Source organism: Zootermopsis nevadensis, unplaced genomic scaffold (assembly GCF_977971745.1).
Source record: "Zootermopsis nevadensis isolate Lab colony 2312 unplaced genomic scaffold, Znev_1.0 Znev_ptg000019l, whole genome shotgun sequence".
NCBI lineage: Eukaryota > Metazoa > Arthropoda > Insecta > Blattodea > Termopsidae > Zootermopsis > Zootermopsis nevadensis.
In genome coordinates, this window is record NW_028259151.1 from 3,642,569 (window position 1) to 3,663,545 (window position 20,977).

A 20,977-nucleotide genomic window follows, 5' to 3' on the forward strand; every position below is an offset into this window, starting at 1 on the left:
CAAATCGTTTTTATTCCTTATGATAACACCGTAAAAAATTCGAAGATAGCTGCCTTCTCGGTTGTTGCGTCGTCTAGCCAGATAAAAGTTTACCGGCGTTTCAGAGGTCCTTGCTGCCTCCATCAACAGGACCTACCATGTAATATTGTATAAATTTTACAACAACAAAAAACGAATTGAAACATGTAGTATTTTTAGAATGGTAAAATAATTAATTATTGCATGTAATGGGTTTCGAATTTTTATTGAATTACACTGACAGGCACGCGTAAATGGGAGAATAATACGCCAGAAAACTAGACAGCAATGATGTGAATTGGATTAACTAACTGAGGATAATGACCAGTAGTCAGATTTTGTATTGTCGGGTTCCATAACTAACAGCCTCTTCCACAAATTAATATCTGCTGCTCTACGATGCACTTGTGGCACAGAGGCAATTTAAAGGAACTACATCTCCATTCTTATTATATAAAAATATGTAAATGTATCTCGAACAGCAGACTGGATACCAGAGCAGATCTGGATGCGCTGGCGAAGGGTATAAATTTCTGCCTCTGGATGGAATCGAACACCGGTCTACTGACTGAGCTACCTCGTCTGAGTTTTGTAAGCGGTATGGAAACAACGTTTGAACACTGTCGGCCTACTCTACGTTAGACATGAAGATTCATTAATTTTCGTCTAAATCACATATAGACTGAACGTGTGTCACCCGCGCCATGAAAATGTCAATTTTGTGCTTCCTCTTTTATATGGGCTAGTGACGGTAATTCTACACGTGTTCCTAACCTCCCTCGTCACTCGGTGAAAGTGAGTGGTCAGCTTTAAGTTCCGGACGGGAAAGAAAGCCCCCCCACCCGAACCGCGATAAATTGAATACAAGGTCGAATTGGGATTTCTTTACGGGGGACTGCATACAACTCAAAGCACGAAAAACAGGGGAGTGAAAAATAAGATTGTTTGTCAGGTCTCCTGCCTGACAAAAGTGTTAATTTCGCAACAGGCTTGTGGTACAAAGATATTTTAAATCGAGAAAAACAAAAACAAAAAACTTCCTAATTGCCTGTGCTGTTATATCTTAGCAAAACTGAGTATTTTACTACTCTCTTAAGCGAGACCCTTGTCACCATGACAGTGCGCGTTCTGGGATTGTGGATGGACGAGACGGAGGGTATAGTTGCCAGTATGCTGCCGACAGCCTAGAGCGGGTGAAAGTTTAACTTGGGGGCTGGGCGGAAGTGAGGGGGGTGCATACAACACCTCACCGTAAGAAACTAGCATGCTACATATAGTCTACGACTGGAAAACGGAAAGTGAAATCAAGGTGACGAACCCTCAGATTACTTAAGGGTAGATAAATTACCAACTACTGGCTCACTTTGTTCAATGTAGTTTTTGTTTCAACTACTTAACATTCTCCGCGATTTCAATAAACATATTTATTGTATTATTCTTTATTTTGCACCGAAGTCCACGCAGGTGCAGTAATATTACCATCTATTGTTGTGGTCCTTCTTCCAAATAAAATTAATAAGTTTGTAAATCTCAAAACGTAACGTTTTACCTACTGCTTGGTCCAACTCTTCAGGATATTCTATTCAAGGAAACCCCTTCGTTTATGAAATCGAACATTCAATGGAGTGTTCACAAAAGCCTCTCAACCGGAACCTATCCCGAACCAATTCTGTCTCGCTGACACCCTCACACTCGAATTGTTTAACATCTATTTTGATATTACCTTCGTAGTCAGCCTCCTAAGCAATATTTTCCTCAGATGTTTTCCGAATTTCATAGTTTATATATTTTTCATCTCTCCCATGCGCGCTGCATATCTCGCCTATCCCTTGTATAACTAACTAACTAGATGACTTAGGGAAACCGAAGGTTCATCACCAAATTAACCAAAGCCCTCCACCGGAGGGACCAGCAAAATCCAATGTAATGAAGCTTAATAATGTTAATTTAAGTATAATATTTACGAAGTTTTGTAATTTTATCCATCTTCCTGTGTTTACACTGTATGATCAGATTTTCTGCATAGCAGTCACGCAATGCTTCAAAATTGGCGCATTCATGCAAGTCGGTTGAGGATGATCTCATACATAGCACTTAATGTGTAATGATGAAATGCGAAGCAGTCTAAACACAACGTTGCATAGTGTGCATTAAATATGCCACTTACACGTTACAATTTCCTTACAACATTAACGATATTATCTATTTTCGTCGAAATAAAACACAACACTAAATGTGTCGGTCACTTTGTGCCGTTTCTCAAACTTGACAATGCCCTCCTACCCCAAAACTTCACATCAAGAAATTCCTGTTAAAATTTAAGAACTTACCTCCTTTGAATGGTGTAATTCAAGGTAAAATCGCACTTCACCCTCGTGTACTTCTAGTGATATTACACAACAGCAACTGGGGTTACTAAATCTTGTATTTGTGCTTCAATTTCCCCCCCTACTTTTAACACACGCACAACACGAACCTTTTCAACTACGAAAAATAGTTGGGTGTTATTGGTGGAATTAATAGTTCGCGGTTTTAAGGTTAGTTAAGTCGGAGGTATTTGGCACTTCAAATATCTCGATGAAAACGTAATCTTTTACACGTCTAGTAACAACCGAGACAGCCCAGGTAGGGCAATATTCTTTTGGAGTGGATGACTACACACTACGTACTGCTAGCACAAATCAGCCGATGTGTTGACACGATCGAGCCTACGAGTCCTCAGAGAATGATGTTCTTTCGTGTACTCATTTTGCGATGGCAGCGCTTCACAGTGGTAATCGTAAAAATCACTCCACAAGCGCGGGCTTTTCTATTGTTATCATAGATTACGACAGACAATGCGCACTGAAGCTAGCTGTGCGTGGTAGCGAGAAGCATGCAATGAGAGAATTTGTTGCGAAACCTGAACGTTTCCATTATCTTTCCCTGGAAAAATGTGTAATCTTCAGACTTATTTCATTTTCTGTGAATCATGCATGTGTCAGGGCTCTAATTGAAAAAGTCAGCAAACCGACTCCGTCGTAATAGTTTGGAAGGCATAGTTACATAGAACTGAGCAACAAATATTGGCGGATACATATGTGAAATTACGTTTCTGGAACTATGTTGTTTTCCGCATATTGAAGGTCATCCATCATTCACCTTTGTTCAGCAAATCATTCGTTTATGCAAAAGTGTCTCAAGCTGCACTATGAAAACCAATATTCCCTATAGCGCGAGTATTAAGGAAACGTATTTTTATGACTCTGTATTTTCTTAAAAGCGGCGCCTATATGGTTAGGGGTTCATCTGATTCTTTGTGGATTCTGTCTGCCTCGAGAGAGATTAAAGAAATGCGGTGTATTCTGTTTGGATATCCATGATTGAGATAGGATGCTGAATGCTGAGTTTAGTTTTTCAAAAAGCCTTAATCTATTTGTATATTTCGCTGGTATTATAGTTTATATTTTCTGCATGTAAAGTGTGCCGTAACAAGCCTTGGTTCGAATCCAAGTACATGGCTGTCAAAATAAAGGCATTTAGAATTATTAGACATTATGTAGAGTCAGAAGTCATGATTTATTTGGAAAAGCATTCAAAGGCCTTCGTTTCATGGCTTTGCGTAAGAGGCACACTTGGGAACGCAAGGCTGAGGTCATTGGGCCAAGAGATGGGATTATGAAATACAATGGCGCTCATCTTCCTTAATCGAAGCAGCTATTGGCAATATGTCTGCGTGAAGATTGCGTGCGATACGTGTGGCGAACTGAGAAGGCGTTTTTCTTATCATTATTGTTATTAGCGTTGACATTTCGTGCTGTTACAGGACGCGGCGCTACTAAATTACAGTTTGGCCGATTTGTGGGAATTGGAATTTTGCAGTCGTTACTTAGAAAACGGAGCAGTAATATGAGCTTTGTAGAAGTAATAGTCAGGGCCAACTGCCTTTTCCGCGCTCCTCACAACCTTATTTATCTTGAGCTGGTTTAACAAGTTTATCGCTGTAAAACACATTGAAAGAAGTGTGAAGAAAATAAATAACGTATGCAAAAAACTTGAAACTGTCGTGGCATATTTTAAGGCCATTTCCTGTTATTACCCTAAAGACCTTGCTCCACTGACATTTGTAAAGGGCAGTTGTAGGTCAGAGCCGAGAAGACTTGGTTTGTACAGAGGAGAAGCAAAGCTCACAGACAGTTACTTAGACTAATTTTAGAAAATGAGTGGGGGATAAGAGTTAAAACTCCACCCTCCAGATTTCCGGAATGATGTAATTTCCTAATTAAATAGTTCGTATGCTGATATAAGTTTACTCTTCATGGAAAATAACTACGTACGTCTAAATGAGTTATCAAGTGGATAAGATTAATCATCTGATATAGCAAAACATCAATAATTGTTGTATTAAGTGGCCCGTGTACTTTTGACCATTATCAGTGGACGTATTTTATATGTATATACAATTATATGACTCAATAATAGTCAGTATTTCATAAAATATTGCGAACATAGGTTATGATATATTCACCAAACTGGTCTTAATCAGGCACAATGAAATATTCGTCTAGATTAAAAACGAAGTACAGAAATACATACAGAATTAAAAATATATTGAATTTAATTGAGAGAATACAAAAGAAAAAATTAAGTTGTCATGAATACATTTTAAGAATGACAACAGATAGACTTCAAAACTATTATTAAATTATAAACTAAGAGGATATCGAAATGCCGGACGCCCATAGCTAGATGGGAAGACGCATTCTATTGAAGTCGGAAACAGGCCTGTGGCCTATATTCTTGAAGCAGAATATTTGTTGATGTCCGTATATTTAATACTACCCGGCAAAATAGCCACATTTCATTCTTCAAATCAAATTAATATAAAGCAGCAGAAAGGCATTCACTCATCTTCATGACATTTAAGTATTTTTTTTTTCATTCAAAGTGTTTTGCCATTTTGTGAGAAAATATTTCAAGAACTTTCAATAAACACCAAAAATGGCGAAGTGAAATATTTCCCAAGCTGCATCAGACACCCAGCGCTCCAAAATTCACGTACTCTAAACTTGGACTTCTATCTCTGTCGTATTATTAGATCTTTTCATATAGGCCCAGCGTGTGATATAATGTACATTAGGCACAGAAAGATCATCGGATTGCAAAAATTACGTAGGGTTGGGTAAATATTCCCTTTTGTTTTGCAAAACTCGATCTTCAATAACGCGTGTAAAATAATTCAAATGGATGCCTTTTTACTTAAAGCAGAATATTTCTATGCAGTATGTGAAAAAAATTGGAGACGTTCTTATAATTACAGAACAGCAATGTATTTTGCATTGTCAGAATGAATATTCATATTTTAGTAGAGCCTATCGTAAAATTGCTGACACAGACGTTAAGTACTGATTAAATTCTTCTGCAATGAAACATACAAGAAAAAGGTGTCTGGTAATTGGTTGTAACGAAAACAATCAACGTAACGCTACCAGAGATTACGTTCGTGCCTCTTACTGTGGAAGCCTGCTAAACGGTTGTTTAAGACTTGTGTTGTACCTCTGCTTTTATTCCCTCCATGCAGATGGCATAGCTAGTTCTTAAACCAAGACGGGGAGGGGCAAAGGCGTTTTGCAACTGAGAACAGAATATCAAGATAGAAGGGAATCAAATAAGGATATGCTTTATCGCCATTGTTTTTTAGATTTTCTTTAGGTGTGCCATAAGGACGGTTCAAGAAAACAAAGGAAAACTGGAATTACATGGGATACATCAGTTTCTGTCTGTGCTGATGACGTTAATTTGTTGGCTGAAAACATAAATGTTGTTAACTACACAGGACTGTATTAGGATACATGTTCATGTCACCAGGGTACAGTATAAAATCATAGCATAAAAGTTGTTAAAAGTAATCCTTATAAAATGAGACGAAGTTCAAATTTCTTAGGAATAAGCTAAAACATGAAAATTATATTCACGAAGATTAAATTCGGGAATAATTGCTATTATTTGCAATTCAAAATCTGTTGACTTCCAGCCTACTATCGAAAAATGTAAAGCTGTCCCACTATTTGCTATATAGCTTCCTGACCGCGCTTTACCCCAGGGAAAGGACCCCGGTACCCATTTGATAGGAGACTGAGTGGGTCCCAGAGACGGTGTGGACACGAGGCTAGAGTAAAAATCCTCTCCGGTCGTCCAATCCGTCCGTAGCCAGTCACTATACTGATTGAGCTACCACGTCTCATCGAAAAATGTAGAGAAAAAATTTCACAAAACCATAACTTTACCTGTTGTTTCGATACCATGAATGCTGTGTCCCCCACAATTTCACTATTTTCGTTGTTAAAGTGTGTCTCTATATAGAACACTCCGAAATCAATGGAATCCAAATGGAGTCACAAGCTTTGCTAGGAAGTCATGGAAATGTCAACTTGCTAGAGACTATGATTAATGTGGTTAATAATTTCCAGCTAACTGAATAATAACAACAACCAAGCGTCGCTGTCGAGTGGTTAGCACTTCTGCTTCACATTAGACAGGTTTCGGATTCAAATCTCAGCTCAGAGAAGCAATCATGAATGAAGTTTTACATTTTCTCTCAGCCCCTCCCCCTCCAAGGCGAATTACGTGATTTTATCTTAAATTACGCTACAACAACTTCCTTCCATATTATTTACATCGATTATCGTACGGCCAACTGTCTGGAGGCAGATAGTCGCTCAGCTGGTCAAGAAATGTCCTGTTTTTTTTAGAATTCCGCAGGTTTATTGCCATGTTTACAAGAAACACCCCCCCCCCCCACCAGTCTCTATCTTCAGCCAGAAAAATCTAGTTTATCATGTCTAACCCTATTTCCTTTCAGTGACATATATTTTATAGCATTGTATGTGCGCTTTGAACAAAGTTTGTGTAATGTATAGATAATGTGAAGGATGCATCACTCCATACAGTCCACCTCCAAAATTTCTTAACATATTTTTATGAAATTTATTATTTTGGTCTACATAAAAAGTTTAATTTTGGTCAGTGTCATTATAATACAACTCAAAATTGACATGAACTACGAACTTAACTTCATGAAATCAGTCAAAACATTAGTTATTATACAAGGTACTGTATTCGTCCACAACAGAAAATGTATATCTTATTAATATTTCTCTGAAAATTTAAAATATATGTCCACAGTTGAGTTGTGTCAATATATAATGTCCAAATAGATTACATAACCTCCAAAAAGAGGTTGCCAAGACCCACACTGGGTTGTAGAGCCACGGGTGATGATGATATAATTTATACTGCATGCTACATATTATCCTTATACATAGTTAATTAGTTACTGACAGTGGATCTGTATTTGTGGCAATAAATAAACCAAAGCCAGCTCAATGTTGAAATATGTCTTTTCTCTTTCTGTTTTACTGTAACCTTAAAAAGTTTAATTTTATTATTTGGCAATGGGCAGTTTGTTTTTGGGAACCATAAATGTTAGCCTTTATGTTCTACTAGTTATACAGAACTTTTGGGAAAACATTAATAGATTTTATCTAGACACTAAAATTTAAATTATGCATTTTGCAAAAAGTTTTCAATTTATTGACAACTCCTGTGAACATTGTACTCAACCTTTGAGCTCTATAAAAAGCAGGGAACTTGTTGATTAGATTAGAGTTTTAATGTAATTTTTCTGAGGTTTATCACCACTAAATGACAGAGAAAGCTTGCACGCTTGAATGCGGACAACTGCTATTATTGTGGAAGTGAATAGCGTATGGTGACACTAATTAGAAAGTGGCATAATTAAAATCATTAAGATGTTTTTCAGTCGGTGCATTTATAAGTTTGATGGAAGGATAAATGAGTTCAGGGAGACAGTATTGTTTAAAAAGATAAATTAAAACTAGACTGGATTTCATACAAGTATTTAATATAATAAATACTGCAATATATAAAAATACAGTAGTTTAAAAGACGTGAGTTATAAAATCCATAGAAAAATGTTATAATAAAAATATATAAAATTCATAAATGTGTGAAGGCTTCATATTGCATAATATTACAGTTAAGTCACGAGAAGTGTTTTTATTTCCTAAAAAAATAGATTTCAGTATTAGAATTATGTTCAGATGCAGAAAACATAATTCATGTATTTGGATCTTAATACTGCCCATGCATCACAAAATAGCAACTGTAAAATCCAAAGAATGTGTTACACATAGGCACGAAGGATGTAATGGATGGAACTTCGCTTAATTCAGGTGCTTATGCATGTAGCGCGATGACCTAGCAAAAAATCTGAATTATGGCAACTCATGTGGAAATAAAACCTGTTTCCTTTACTCACATCCATTTACATAACAATTTCTGTGATGCATTAAACAAATTGCTATTAGTGAAGTCATACAATTGGATCCAGTATTAATTCTGTTCAGTCACTCTCATATCAGATGAATCACGCATCTTACACTATTTAATCATGTGGTGTCATTATTTTCTGAGCAACATGTTTATAAATTAAATCTAATATTCATCATGATCATTACATTTTCTTTTATATACGTCACTGCACAACCATGCAAATATTTGTATCTAATGCTGATAATCAATAAAACAAAGTAAGATAAGATATAAGAAAATATAATGAGCCTGAGTTGGATTAGACTCTAGCAGAAACATGTTGCTCAGAAAATAATGACATCAGTGAAAACCTTCTGAAAACAAAAAAATTGAAATCATAAGAACTGTGATATAACTCGCACAAGTATGTGTGAAGTGATGGTGAATGAAGAGAACATAGCAAACACACCAGGATGCTAAAACACAGAATTAGATCCAATCTTATTTGTACGTCACATTCTTAGATCAAGTAGATGCAGTGTTGCAACTTATCACAAAATTTAACAGAATATTTTGTTTAATTTTATGATTATACAATCTCAATGAAAATTAAAATAAACAAATAACTTGTGTTATTTTTATATTTTAGAAAGATGTAACATCTAGGATCATCAGACATAATTAATAAACAAAAATTATGATCTCTGTGAATATATCATGAGAATTATATCAGTATTTTAAATGGGCAAAATTTGGTGTTTACCTGTCATGATTTACATTCACTGAACATTAATGCAACAGATAAAGTATGATATAAATAACAGAAGTAATATATATATATATATAGGATACATGCAGATTTTGTCATTCTAAAATTACTTTTTCTTTAAAAAATGGTTCTAGACTTAAAAATGTACAAAAAAAAGAATTTCTATAACTTTTCTAAAATATATTTTATTGTTATGATTACTTTTAATTAGAAGAGCAGAAGACTAGATCACTGACATGCTCACATAAAAAATGGACACCAGTTTTACAAATTTAGGACAAAGAACCAAATAATATCTAGTTACAGAGTGATATAGGCAATTCTTGATTTCAGCTCAGAACTCTGCAGCATGTTCTGTTTTATATGTACGTGAGTTGGTAATTTTTGAAGATTCGGAACATGCATCCAGTGCCTGAGGAAAAAAGTGCTGGTATATCTCAGTTTTGCCAAATAAACCATTTGGTAAATTTATGACTTCAGCACATTAGTCAGTTCAGACCTTACCTTATAAAACCACTATTCTATGTAATATTTCTGGAAGCAGATATCTACAACCTTAAAAATTCATAAATATCAGAATGTTCAAACCTATTCATTTTCTTATCCTCCATACTGTACACATTAACATACAAAGGCACATTTTATCATATTTGTCATTAATTGCTCACAGCATAAAAAGGCACATTACACAATATTTAACTGTGTTAACTGTCAGACTCTATTTCTGATTAGGCAAATATTTAACGAGAAAAACAAAAATTCTTAATTTCATCTTGAAGTAAAGTAGTAGCTCCAATTATAAGTTTCATATTCCATGAACATTGGAAAATTAAAATGACATCAAAATCCATTCACCAAGAACACCACTAACATTAGTTCACTGATAAGCACAGATGACTTTCAAGCAAAATGTTTTAAACCACTCACTTCATTATCGATTTACTTCTTTTGGACTTTATCCATCATCTGTCGAAAGTTTTTAAACTGTCTTAAAAATCACAATGTTTTGAAGGATGGGTATTTCTTCACCATCAGGTACAGAGGGATAAAGTGAGGTGTGTTCCTCTGTAACTGATGATGGAGGGAAGATCCACCCTTAAAAACACTGTAATTTTTTAATAATTTAAATTTCAGCAGGTAATTGATAAATATCAAAATAAAATAATTACTATAATAACATCACCATAGACATTCTGAAAAAAACACGCATTTCATACTGTAATAAATACTTCTCACTGATTGGTCGTGAATCCTGCTAACCACCAATGCACACCATGCTGAATGGTGTGTACTGGATATTAAAAAAAAAAATTCTCAATTTGAATTTTAGAGAAGACATTAGTACTGAGAACTTTTAAAGTCTGATACATATAAAGAAAATGCCTGAACAAAATCAAGAAAACTTAATTGGTTTAATCTGGTTAAAATGAAGTATGGTATATAAATAAGATAACGTTAAAATACCAGTAATACTAATTCCATTTTTAAGGCAAAGAAGAAGGATTTTCACTTATTATAAATGTCTTCTGTATAATGAATGTGCATAGTTGATTTATGCTCATTCAGACTTCCCATTTCAAACTTTATGACTATTTTACACATATGACAATTATATGTAACATTCTTATAAAGTACTCCTGATCATAAGTACCACACCATCCATGCACATTATTCGTAACATGGTGGTAAAGCTTATAATTCTCATCTTTAAATTGTATTATAAACTCGAATATGTTCTACTTAACTACTCATTCATTGTGCATTACAAATCATTGTAGTGAAATATTCTAGAGAGAGCATTTTTTACAGAATACATTAAACTTAACAATATATAAGTGTTTGTGATGTCATCGATTTATAAATGAGTGAGTGAGAAAGAAAGCATGTGTGTGTGTGTGTGTGTGTGTTATCCCCCTATAGTCCTAATCAGAACTATTCACCAGTCAGTACAATTACTTCTTCACACAAATACAGCCAATATTTTAACATGTATTAAACAACATATGACCAGCTGAAAATAGCTGTTGTCAACAAATATGAAATGTAACAACAAAAGTCAGCTGCTTCCAAATGCAAATTATTCTCCGCTTTATTTCTGTCAAATATTCACAGGGAAAGTTCAAAGCGTGGGAAAAATATTAGTGTTGTATTCTCTTATCAGAACCGAACAAGATGGTGGGTGAGTGATAGTATGTCAAGCATGGAGATCAGATTGCAGTTATGAAAGTTTTATATTATTTAGCGTGTACTGTAGTGCTAAAAGTATCATGCAACAATTTACATTAGTAATCAATAGACATTTTTTACTGAATTAAACTGAATCAAACCAAATTATATGTTGCCATGTACTTATTCCACTTTCATTTTTTCTTGCTTACAACATACTAAATTGCCCTAGAACCAAACCACCATGCCTCACCTCAACAGTGCCACATGACAACTTCATAGCCTGACTAATGGTGATTGGTTTAGTCTTAATCACATCGTAATTATTACTGCTATGGCACAACTAACAGTCATTCACATACTTGTCTGCTTTTTAGTAGTTCATTATAATTTTTATGAGCCGGCGTAGCTCAGTCGGTATAGTGACTGGCTATGGGCTGGGCGACCGGGGTTTGATCCCCGACAGGGGCAGAGGATTTTTCTTCTAGCCTCTGCGTCCAGACCAGCTCTAGAGCCCACCCAGCCTCCTGTCCATTGGGGTACTGGGGTCCATTCCCGGGGGTAAAGCACAGCCGGGGCATCATGCTGACCACTCACCCCCATCTAGTGCTGAGGTCAAGAAAGAGTAGGAGCTATACCTCCACCCCTTCAAGCGCCTATATGGCATATAATGGGACAGCTTTTTTATTATAATTTTTATACTTCTTTTTACAGTTGACTGCATCTCCTTTTATAAACTGGAGACAGGTTCCACTACGTGTTGAAAATTCATACACCCAACTTTCCAAAGCTTAAGATCTAAAAGCAGTTTCTAGGTGAGAGTTGGAATGCCATTATTTCATTTAATGATACTTTATAAACAGCCTTGGATGATTGTGGATGATGAACTGAAAAGGACAAGTCATGCCCCATTTTAAGGTACCATTCAGTATTTGTCTACATGGACTAATAAACATTTAAAAAAGTCAGGATGGTCAGTCCCCAAGTATGAATGTGAACCTCCCAAATGCAAAAAACAAGATTGCTAATAATACATGCACAATGTTCAGTAATACAAAAATGGATGAGAAAATTATGGAGCGTAATATAATTATAAATGCAAAGTACTCAATGAGATCCTATACTGTTAATAAACACCATTGCTTTGGTATATAATGAAACTGTTTACCTACAGAAAATTAAATAGAATCTTAATCCACAAAATTCATTGCACATCTGCGATTTATGCCTTCTACTGACATTCACACTATTACAACTCTATACATATATAAAACATATGATAAGAAGTAAAAAAACAAAACATAACTCCAGTGCAGAATTAGGTGCTTCAAACTTTGGATGCAGTTTTAGCCATCACATGGTTTCAGTTCCACTTCAATTGCTTTCACCAACTTGTATTCAGTAATGTGTTAATTACTGCAGCTTCCACTACATTTTGGTCTAGGCTTGACGGGCGTTGTTCTTGGTGTTTGTTTCAGTGCTGCAAGCAATCACAACTAAATGTAAGATCACAGACTATGTGACACTCTCTCAGAAAATGATTCTCAACACGTGAGACAACAATTAATATGCAAGATTTCAAGGACAAGGTAAGTGACGCTAGTTGGCATATAAATCAAATATATTTAAGAACTATAACTTTTATGAAAGTTACAAAATATAACTTTAAGAAGAATTACATGGGCGGGACATGTAGCGTGCATGGATGGGACAAGAGATGTGCACTGGGTATTGGTTGGGAAGCCTGCGGGGAAGAGACCGCTGGGGAGACCTAGACGTAGATGGGAGGATAATGTCAGGCAGGATCTATGGGAGATATGAGTTGAAGGAGACTAGATTTTGTTGGCCTAGGACCTTCGGGTTCAGTAAGCCATCTAGTTAGTTAGCAAAATATAACTAACTCTATCATATGCCTGAATAACGTTGAATTTACAAGTTGGAGAGGTGCACATTATCATACACAGGAACCTTCAAGGAACTACATAAAACAGCACCTTTATACCCTGGCTTAGCGTTTTTCTCCTACTGTACCATTTATTTACGGTTTATTTAATGATGCTGTCAGTAGCTCATACTACGTGAGATCAAATTATAACATGATTAATGAATAATGCATTAGAAAGGATATGGAAGAAAGTGACTATCTAATTTAAGGTATTACCCTGACATTTACCTGGACAATTCTAGGAAAACCACAGGAGAGCCAGTTTCCAGGCTGAGATTTGAACCTGGGATCTCCTAAATACAATGCAGTTGTGCTAATCACTTGGATGCAATGTTAGATTTAAATATAACAAATTTAAATTTTATGTTTAAAAGTGGTATTTATATGATATGTTAATGTAAGCAAGGCCTAGTTAAATGTGTCACTTTACATAACTTTCATTATGTAGTTTCCATGAAGTACTGGTTACATATATTCACAATGCCACAGAAGTTTAATTTACATGCAGACTCTCTTACACTATAGTATGTGATGGCATTAATCTTGACCTCAATATGTTGAATGAAGAAAATGTACAACACATAATATTCTTTACTCAACATTCTTCAAAGTACAGCTCTAAAGATGCATATACATGCCTTCAAATAAAGCAGTAGATCATAATGTCCAGTGTGGACAAAATAATATATAGCAAACAAATTTGAGTAGCAAAATTTAAAAAATCTTATCCAAATGCAAAGCTAATAGCCACAGGTCCAATTAATAGTGACAGCTTTAATACTGTGATACACGTACCCATTTTTTATACTGCAAGGTCTTCTCTAAGTTGATGAGGTGAAAATGCACATTGCTGACTCAAGGACAAATAAACAGAATGTAATATGAACCTTTACTTACTGACCAAGTCGGAGCCTACTGTCATTGCTTTACAAGATGCTTCTTTTTCTCGACATACAGAACTATCAAACGCTAGGCCAGCCATTCTGCAGAACAGTTCAGATACTCCATCACCAGTACGTGATGACACTGCCCAGAATTCAGCTCCTACTTGCTCTGCTAGTCGCAATGCATGACCCTCCACTTCTGAGAATGCTGTTCTTGTCTAAATAATATAATATAATATACATCAAAGCAAGTAAGTACTTGATTCATCTACTAATTTCATAAGAACAAAATTTCAATTAACCTTTCACCACGCCTAACACAGTAAAACATAGCAAAAGTGAATATTCTCTGTCACACTCAGTACTCTGAAATATAATCAATTCTAAAAGATTCTGATGATGGTATTTTTTATTATTATTACTTAGGATGGAAACAGATCAGTTTCTAAAAGATTATGTTGTTTTCAGAATACCAGACAATAGGACAAAGTGCAGATATCAAATAATACTAATTTTCAAACATAGTATACAAAGGTCATTTAAATTAACTGGGCAGATAGCGTAAGGATATTGCAAATTTAAATGTTAACACTTAAATGAAGTCAAAACTCTCTAACTGTTGGTATGGACAGTGTAATTACTTTATTTTTCACTTGTACTTAGTATTTAAAAGTATAATATGCAAGAAACAATACTAAATATACACACAGATTCAGCAAGTGAACTTTACTCAGAAAAGTTTAATGAACAAAGGAAATACATCAATAAAGACATCAATACTGACATGGAGTTCAAGAACCTCATTTTTAAAATATAACATACTCTTTCAATAAAGAATCACTGAAGGGGTCAAATAAAAAAGATATACAAACCAGAGTAAGGAAATAATGAACACAGATACAAGAAGAGGGTAAATGGTAGTACAGAAAAAATGCAGGAGGCTCTGTCATAAGACAATCTACCATGGTAGACATGTTAATGGAAAATGATCATAACTCGACTAGTCACTGACTGGTCCAAACAATATATTCAATTTCTTCTTGTCTGTCTCCTATGTTTTAGACTTGCCATTGACACTATTCTTGAATTAAAATTCAGCAGAATGAGCTGGGTTTTAAACACTCATTTTGATATAACTAGTTCTCATAAATTATCTTTTGCCTTACCTAGTTATAATTCTTGTCAGTGAACAGCAAATATAATTCTCTTCATTACCTCAGTTTTCATAAATATCTTCAATTGTCAATGAGACTGTAGTTTCTATGTCTGCCATATTAATCAATCTATATTTTCACTCAACTTAAGTATCAACAAATACTGGAATTTCACTTGAGTTTATTTAACCGCCATTCTACTTGGTATAGTACCATGCATATTTTACATACAATAATGCAAAGGCCTTCAAGTAACCCAAAGAATATTTATCCCTCAAAACTTTCCGTTTTATGGTATGGGGGAAAAAGTTATTTCCCATGTTACTTTCCACATAAGGATTCTGATTTGAAACAAAACTAACAAAGTCAGTATATCTGACACCATACCATAAGATCTCTCTTCGTTCCAACAAGAAAGATATGTGGTGAACCAGAATTGGCATTGAGAGCTTCTTCCAGCCACTGGGGGCAGTGTGAGAGTGACATGAGGCTTGAGAGATCAAACACAACCACTATCACTGTAATAGATAAGCACGGTGTTACCTTGGCAAATGAATAAAACATCTTGTGTGTTTATAGGAGCATATGCAATTAAGAGCATTTTACACGTGTACACACACAAAAATTCATTTGATATAACTAATTAACTAGATGGCTTACTGAACCCGAAGGTTCATCACCAAATTAACCAGAGCCCTCCAACAGACCCTGTCCTGGGCCAACAAAATCCAGTCTCCTTCAATTCCTATCTCCCACAGATCCTGCCTGACATTATCCTCCCATCTACGTGTAGGTCTCCCCAGCGGTCTCTTCCCCACAGGCTTCCCAACCAATACCCGGTGCACAACTCTTGTCCCATCTATGCGTGCTACATGCCCCTCCCATCTCATTCTTCTTGACTTAATCACCCTGACAATATTGGGGGAGTAGTACAGATTTTTAAGCTCATCATTATGCAGTTTTCTCCATGCCCCATCGCCTTCTCTCCTAGGCCCAAATATCCTCCTCAACACCCCATTCTTGAACACCTGCAATCTGTGTTCCTCCCTCTGAGTGAGAGACCATGTTTCGCACGCATACAAAACAACAGGCAAAATTACTGTTTTGTATACTTTAATTTTCAGGTTCTTAGAAATCAGATGGAAAGACAAAATATTTTGAAATGAATTCATTTGATATACACAGATTTAATGAGTTGTATGTTGCACTGGCATCAGCAGCTATGTAAGAATTTGAAACAAGCTTTGCATCATTCAACAGATAGTTTATATGCAAAAGATAAAAGTTCTGTTGACTACAATTTATGTCTCAATTTAAATTTATCATGTGTTGACATCTCAATAGCAAACATTTGAAATAACACAAAATGTAATATATCACTGAAAATTTGCATTCCTTTCATGACCCTTTTTATGATGAACCATTAATAAAAACAAATAAAAGACAACAATACTGGAATTTATTTCATGTCACTTTATTAATACACTTAAAAATATGATAGCACTATGCTGCTCATTTCAGTAACAATTACTTCATTATGATCCTCCTATAAAATATTATTGTGTAATTGTATTAAAAATATGAGTGAAAGAAAATCAGGTTTTTAAGCATGTGGACATTCTGAAGTAATTTTAAAGTACTTTCCAGGTACAATGTGTTTGATACCTTTTGAAATTAGCAATTGTTGTTTATGCAATAGACGCTAGAATTCATGTCAAAAATAGACTCACCATGAGCAGCACGGTAATATGAGGAGGCAATGCACTTGAATCTCTCCTGACCTGCAGTATCCCATCTGTAATTACAAGTTTAATAAAATTTTCTTGACTCTCCCTCTTTCATTCTGTATTTTATAATAATATTTGGCCTCCTTTCACATTTTGATAGATGCTTAAGATAACACTGTCAGTGTGCATGTGTAGATATCTCCCTGTTCATCCTTTTTAACCATTAAAACATCCGGTCAGTTTCCATGAAACCTGGCACGAATATCATGCCACTGGAAGATCAGCAAACTTCTGAGGTGGGAGTACCATACACTGTAGAATGCAAAGATTATGTATGGTAATAGAGATTTAAAGAAGCTATCATGTTTGTTTAAGTAATTTCTGGATCACATTGGCATAGAAAACATGAAGGAGAAAACAACAGAAATGTATGGCACATCAAATTCAGTTTGGTGTTAGGTATTTTACATATACTAGAGCAGAGCGCTCCTTTCGGAGCTCCTCGGGGGGTTGGTGAAGTTTTTAAAACGTAACCAACCCCCCCTTCGGGTGGGTTAGTTGATTTTAAAATCTTGTGTAAGAAACTAAACCAACCCCCCCCCGAATGGGGGGGTTAAAACACTTGACCACCCCCCTTCGGGCAGGTTAGTTGCGTTTTAAAATCTTGGGTAAGAAACTAACCCCCCCCCCCCAAATAGGGGGTTAAAACACTTGACCAACCCCCCTTTGGGGGGTGTTGGTTGCATTTTAAAATTTTGGGTAAGAAACTACCCCCCCCCCCCGAATAGGGGGTTAAAACACTTGTGTTTTAAAATCTTGAGTAAGAAACTAAACTAACCCCCCTTCGGGGGGGGGGGGGGTTTAGTGTCTTACTCAAGTCATTTGTTTACTCGGCATTGTTGTGTTGGTACAACAATGCCGAGTAAACAAATATAACGTGACATTGTTTGATGACGTTATTTTTTGACGACGACAAATCAGAAATTTTTATAGTAGATATATCCACAGACTTAATATCTAACATTTTTCATGTGTTAAAAATTAGTAATGTTTGAGATTATAGTTTGTTGCCCTCACATTATAACCTCATAACTCCTCAAAATGATAAAATCAGATATCCATGCTACCTAGTAGTTAAAATTCTAATTGATGCATTGGAAAATAATTTAACTCCCACTAGCTGTCTTGAATATACAAACTTTTCTGAGAGGGTGATGATTTGATATCTTTCTGGTCTATGAAGTTCATGTAGCACAAAGAAAGATTATATTAATTTATAATTTTTATGTTAGAAATGTGGCTGGCCACTCAAAAAAGATAGAAAGGTCTGAAGGAAAGTATAATTAATAAGTTATTTCCAAATGTTACTGCAGATAGGTTGCCCTTTCATACTAAGTTAAGGATTCCGAAGATATATAATTATAAACTGAAATGCAGTCAATATCAGAATATGAAATTAAATTGAACAATTCTTACATAGATATAATTTCAAGATTAGAATTCAGATATTAAAAGTGAAACATACTTCATCAAGAAACAGCAAACTAACAATTACATCAGTAAAATGAAGATACACAGAAAACTAACATTTGCAAGTTAAAAGGCACCTGAAGAATATCAAACCTCTCCACTTCAAAATCCACTCCAATTGTTGCTTTGTAATTACTGTCAAATACCTGGTGGCAGAATCTGTAATAGAAAAACAGTTTTCCTTGGTGAAAAATTATCCAGTTTAAACTTCATATGTGCCACCTCAGAACAGAAGGTTATAAAGACATAATGCAATAAAATGTTTCCAAATTTGCATGAATGATGTCCTTGCTGGATTCAACAAATGGATTAAAGCTAATAAACTCACATTAAATTTTGACAAAACAAACTTCATGAAAATTTGTACTACCAACAAAAACTGTGTTACGCTAGGCACAGAGTATGAGGATAAAACAATTGAAGTAGTAGGTAGAACTAAATTTTTTGGCCTACAAATTAGCAATAACCTAAATTTGAAATACATATGTATTACATTATCCTAAACTAAGCTAAGCAGGCTTTGCTGAGGACTGTCACATCACTCATAAAAACAGGAACTTTAAAATTAGTCTACTTTGTTTACTTACTTTCAATCATGATACATGGATTATTTTCTGGGGAAACTCAACAGCAAGCAAAAAAGTATTTTACATCTAAAAGCCTCATGTAGGGAACTGTTTAAGACATTTTGTATTCTTTAACTATCTGGCAAATTCTTGCTCTCATTAACATAATTTTTGGTGGACAACATAAAAAAATTTCAAACTCAGGTATCCTCAATATACAAGATACAGATACAAAATTCATGAGCCACACACTAAACTTTGTAAAGGAAGGAGTTTACTATACTGGAATCAAGCTATTTGATATCATCCCCCAACAAAAAGTCTGAATCACAATATAAAGAAGTTTAAGCCAGCACTAAAAGAATCTCTCCTATCTCACTCCTTCTACTCCACAGAAGAATTTACCTCAACCAAAAATACTCAGCTACTTATAAATACATGTATGCAATACTGGGTATGCTTTCTTGTGTATTTTTGCAGTAATACCATAACCAACTGTAAATTACTGTCATAACTATGTAATTTATATTTGTATTAGAAACAAGTATTGTATTTGTGCTGTGACATGTTCTACCTTGGAACTATGAAGGATCTACGGAATGCAAATAAATTTAATACTATTCTGTTCTATTCAATTTTATGTCAAAAAAGATGTGTCTTATCACTTTTTAATCTATCAACTTTTAGTTAATCATTACACTAGCCTCAGTTTTATACTTAATACTTTTCAACTACCAGTAATAACCAATATGATGTATAACATCATCGCCCACAGCTATGATGTGAAAACTGGATCTGATCGAACATAATAGTCCTTGCTATAGTACAACTAATACCCACATGCCTTCTTGCTTGAGTCCCAGAACAGCAACATAATTTAACCTGTCAGTTATTGGTAGGAGGCTTAGATGCTGTCATTATCTGGTTATATATTTTTGAATTTAAAATTAAAGTCACCTATTGACTAAACACGTTTTACCAACTGCAACATCACCCAAAAATATTGCTTTGGATATCTTCAATCCAGCCATGACTGGACGACTTGAGGAACATGCTTCCTTCACTATTTGACTGAAATCCAACTGCTTATATGGTGTTGCATCATATCGGTAGGGTCGTGGGAATGTGTTTATTTGCCTGTCCTTATGAGCTTTATCCTTCAACATCTTGTAGACTGCTGAGCGAGATTCTAGCATTGATCTATATGAAAGAGCAACTTTAATATCAAAATATTCAGCAAACAATAATAATAGTACATAATTCTAAGTTTGTTATTTGACAGTCTTCATCTGTATGAAACATAAAAAGTATATACATATTTAAACTGTTGGTTATTAGGAAAGTGAAATATTTTGAATTTTTAAATAAAAATTGCCACTTTTACATTGAAAAGTAGTTGAATAAAACAAATGTGTAAAGCTATATAAAATCTGTATGATTATTACAATTGTACTATCCAACGTTTAAAATTATTAATTAATAACACAAATAATTATTACTGTATACAGCATCATGCATACTACCAGCAGATCTTTACATAAACAATTATCAGACTTCAACAAAGATTAAATATAAATAAAAATATATATAATTTTATTTTACTTACTGCATACCTTTTGTTACATTTACCATGAAAATTTGTCAAATTTTTACGGTATAATTCAAAACCAATAAGAATTATACTTATCTTCAAATAAACTGTTGTTTACTTTTCATATCCAGAGGTAAATTTCCAAGGCCCATAATGACTGAAAGCCTTTGTCTGTGAAATGTATAATTTCCAGAGATAAATGTTCAACATACCATGAACATACATTCTTCTTTGGATTTGTGGCTTGTCGGAGTAAATATAATTTATAATAAAGTGAAGAATTGTTAGTTATGAAATTTGAAATCGATGCTTTT

General features: G+C 34.8%; 2 protein-coding genes and 1 long non-coding RNA gene across 7 annotated transcripts in view; 1 reads left to right on the forward strand and 2 right to left on the reverse strand.

Annotated features, from left to right (window-relative positions):
• Nucleotides 1-2,757, reverse strand: part of Cpr (Cytochrome P450 reductase) — a 74,776-nt gene extending 72,019 nt beyond the window's left edge. The window contains exon 1 of one of the 2 annotated variants that reach the window (XM_087351462.1): nucleotides 2,349-2,757. The gene's annotated coding sequence lies outside the window, so the exon portion shown is untranslated. The remainder of the gene's footprint in view (nucleotides 1-2,348) is intronic. The other variant, XM_087351464.1, reaches the window with a different exon arrangement.
• The window catches only part of LOC110838794 (uncharacterized), a 59,090-nt gene extending 44,800 nt beyond the window's left edge, over nucleotides 1-14,290 (forward strand). The window contains exons 3-5 of the long non-coding RNA XR_015535857.1: nucleotides 11,981-12,081; nucleotides 12,745-12,855; nucleotides 14,169-14,290. This is a non-coding gene — a long non-coding RNA (uncharacterized LOC110838794). The remainder of the gene's footprint in view (nucleotides 1-11,980; nucleotides 12,082-12,744; nucleotides 12,856-14,168) is intronic.
• RabX5 (RAS oncogene family member RabX5) lies at nucleotides 7,900-20,915 on the reverse strand. Of its 4 annotated transcripts, none has more exons than XM_087351465.1 (7): nucleotides 20,782-20,915; nucleotides 20,030-20,272; nucleotides 18,564-18,665; nucleotides 16,980-17,044; nucleotides 15,637-15,767; nucleotides 14,109-14,313; nucleotides 7,900-12,746 (listed from the first exon to the last, which is right to left on the reverse strand). In XM_087351465.1, exons 1-7 carry the CDS (start codon nucleotides 20,886-20,888, stop codon nucleotides 12,676-12,678), a joined length of 924 nt encoding a protein of 307 aa, XP_087207591.1. In that variant the 5' UTR covers nucleotides 20,889-20,915; the 3' UTR covers nucleotides 7,900-12,675. The 4 variants fall into 4 exon arrangements, with proteins under 4 accessions (XP_087207591.1, XP_021938076.1, XP_087207593.1 ...); XM_022082384.2 differs by having other exon boundaries at nucleotides 20,686-20,837; XM_087351467.1 differs by having other exon boundaries at nucleotides 20,067-20,272; nucleotides 20,679-20,837.
• Nucleotides 20,916-20,977: the final 62 nt, after the last annotated feature.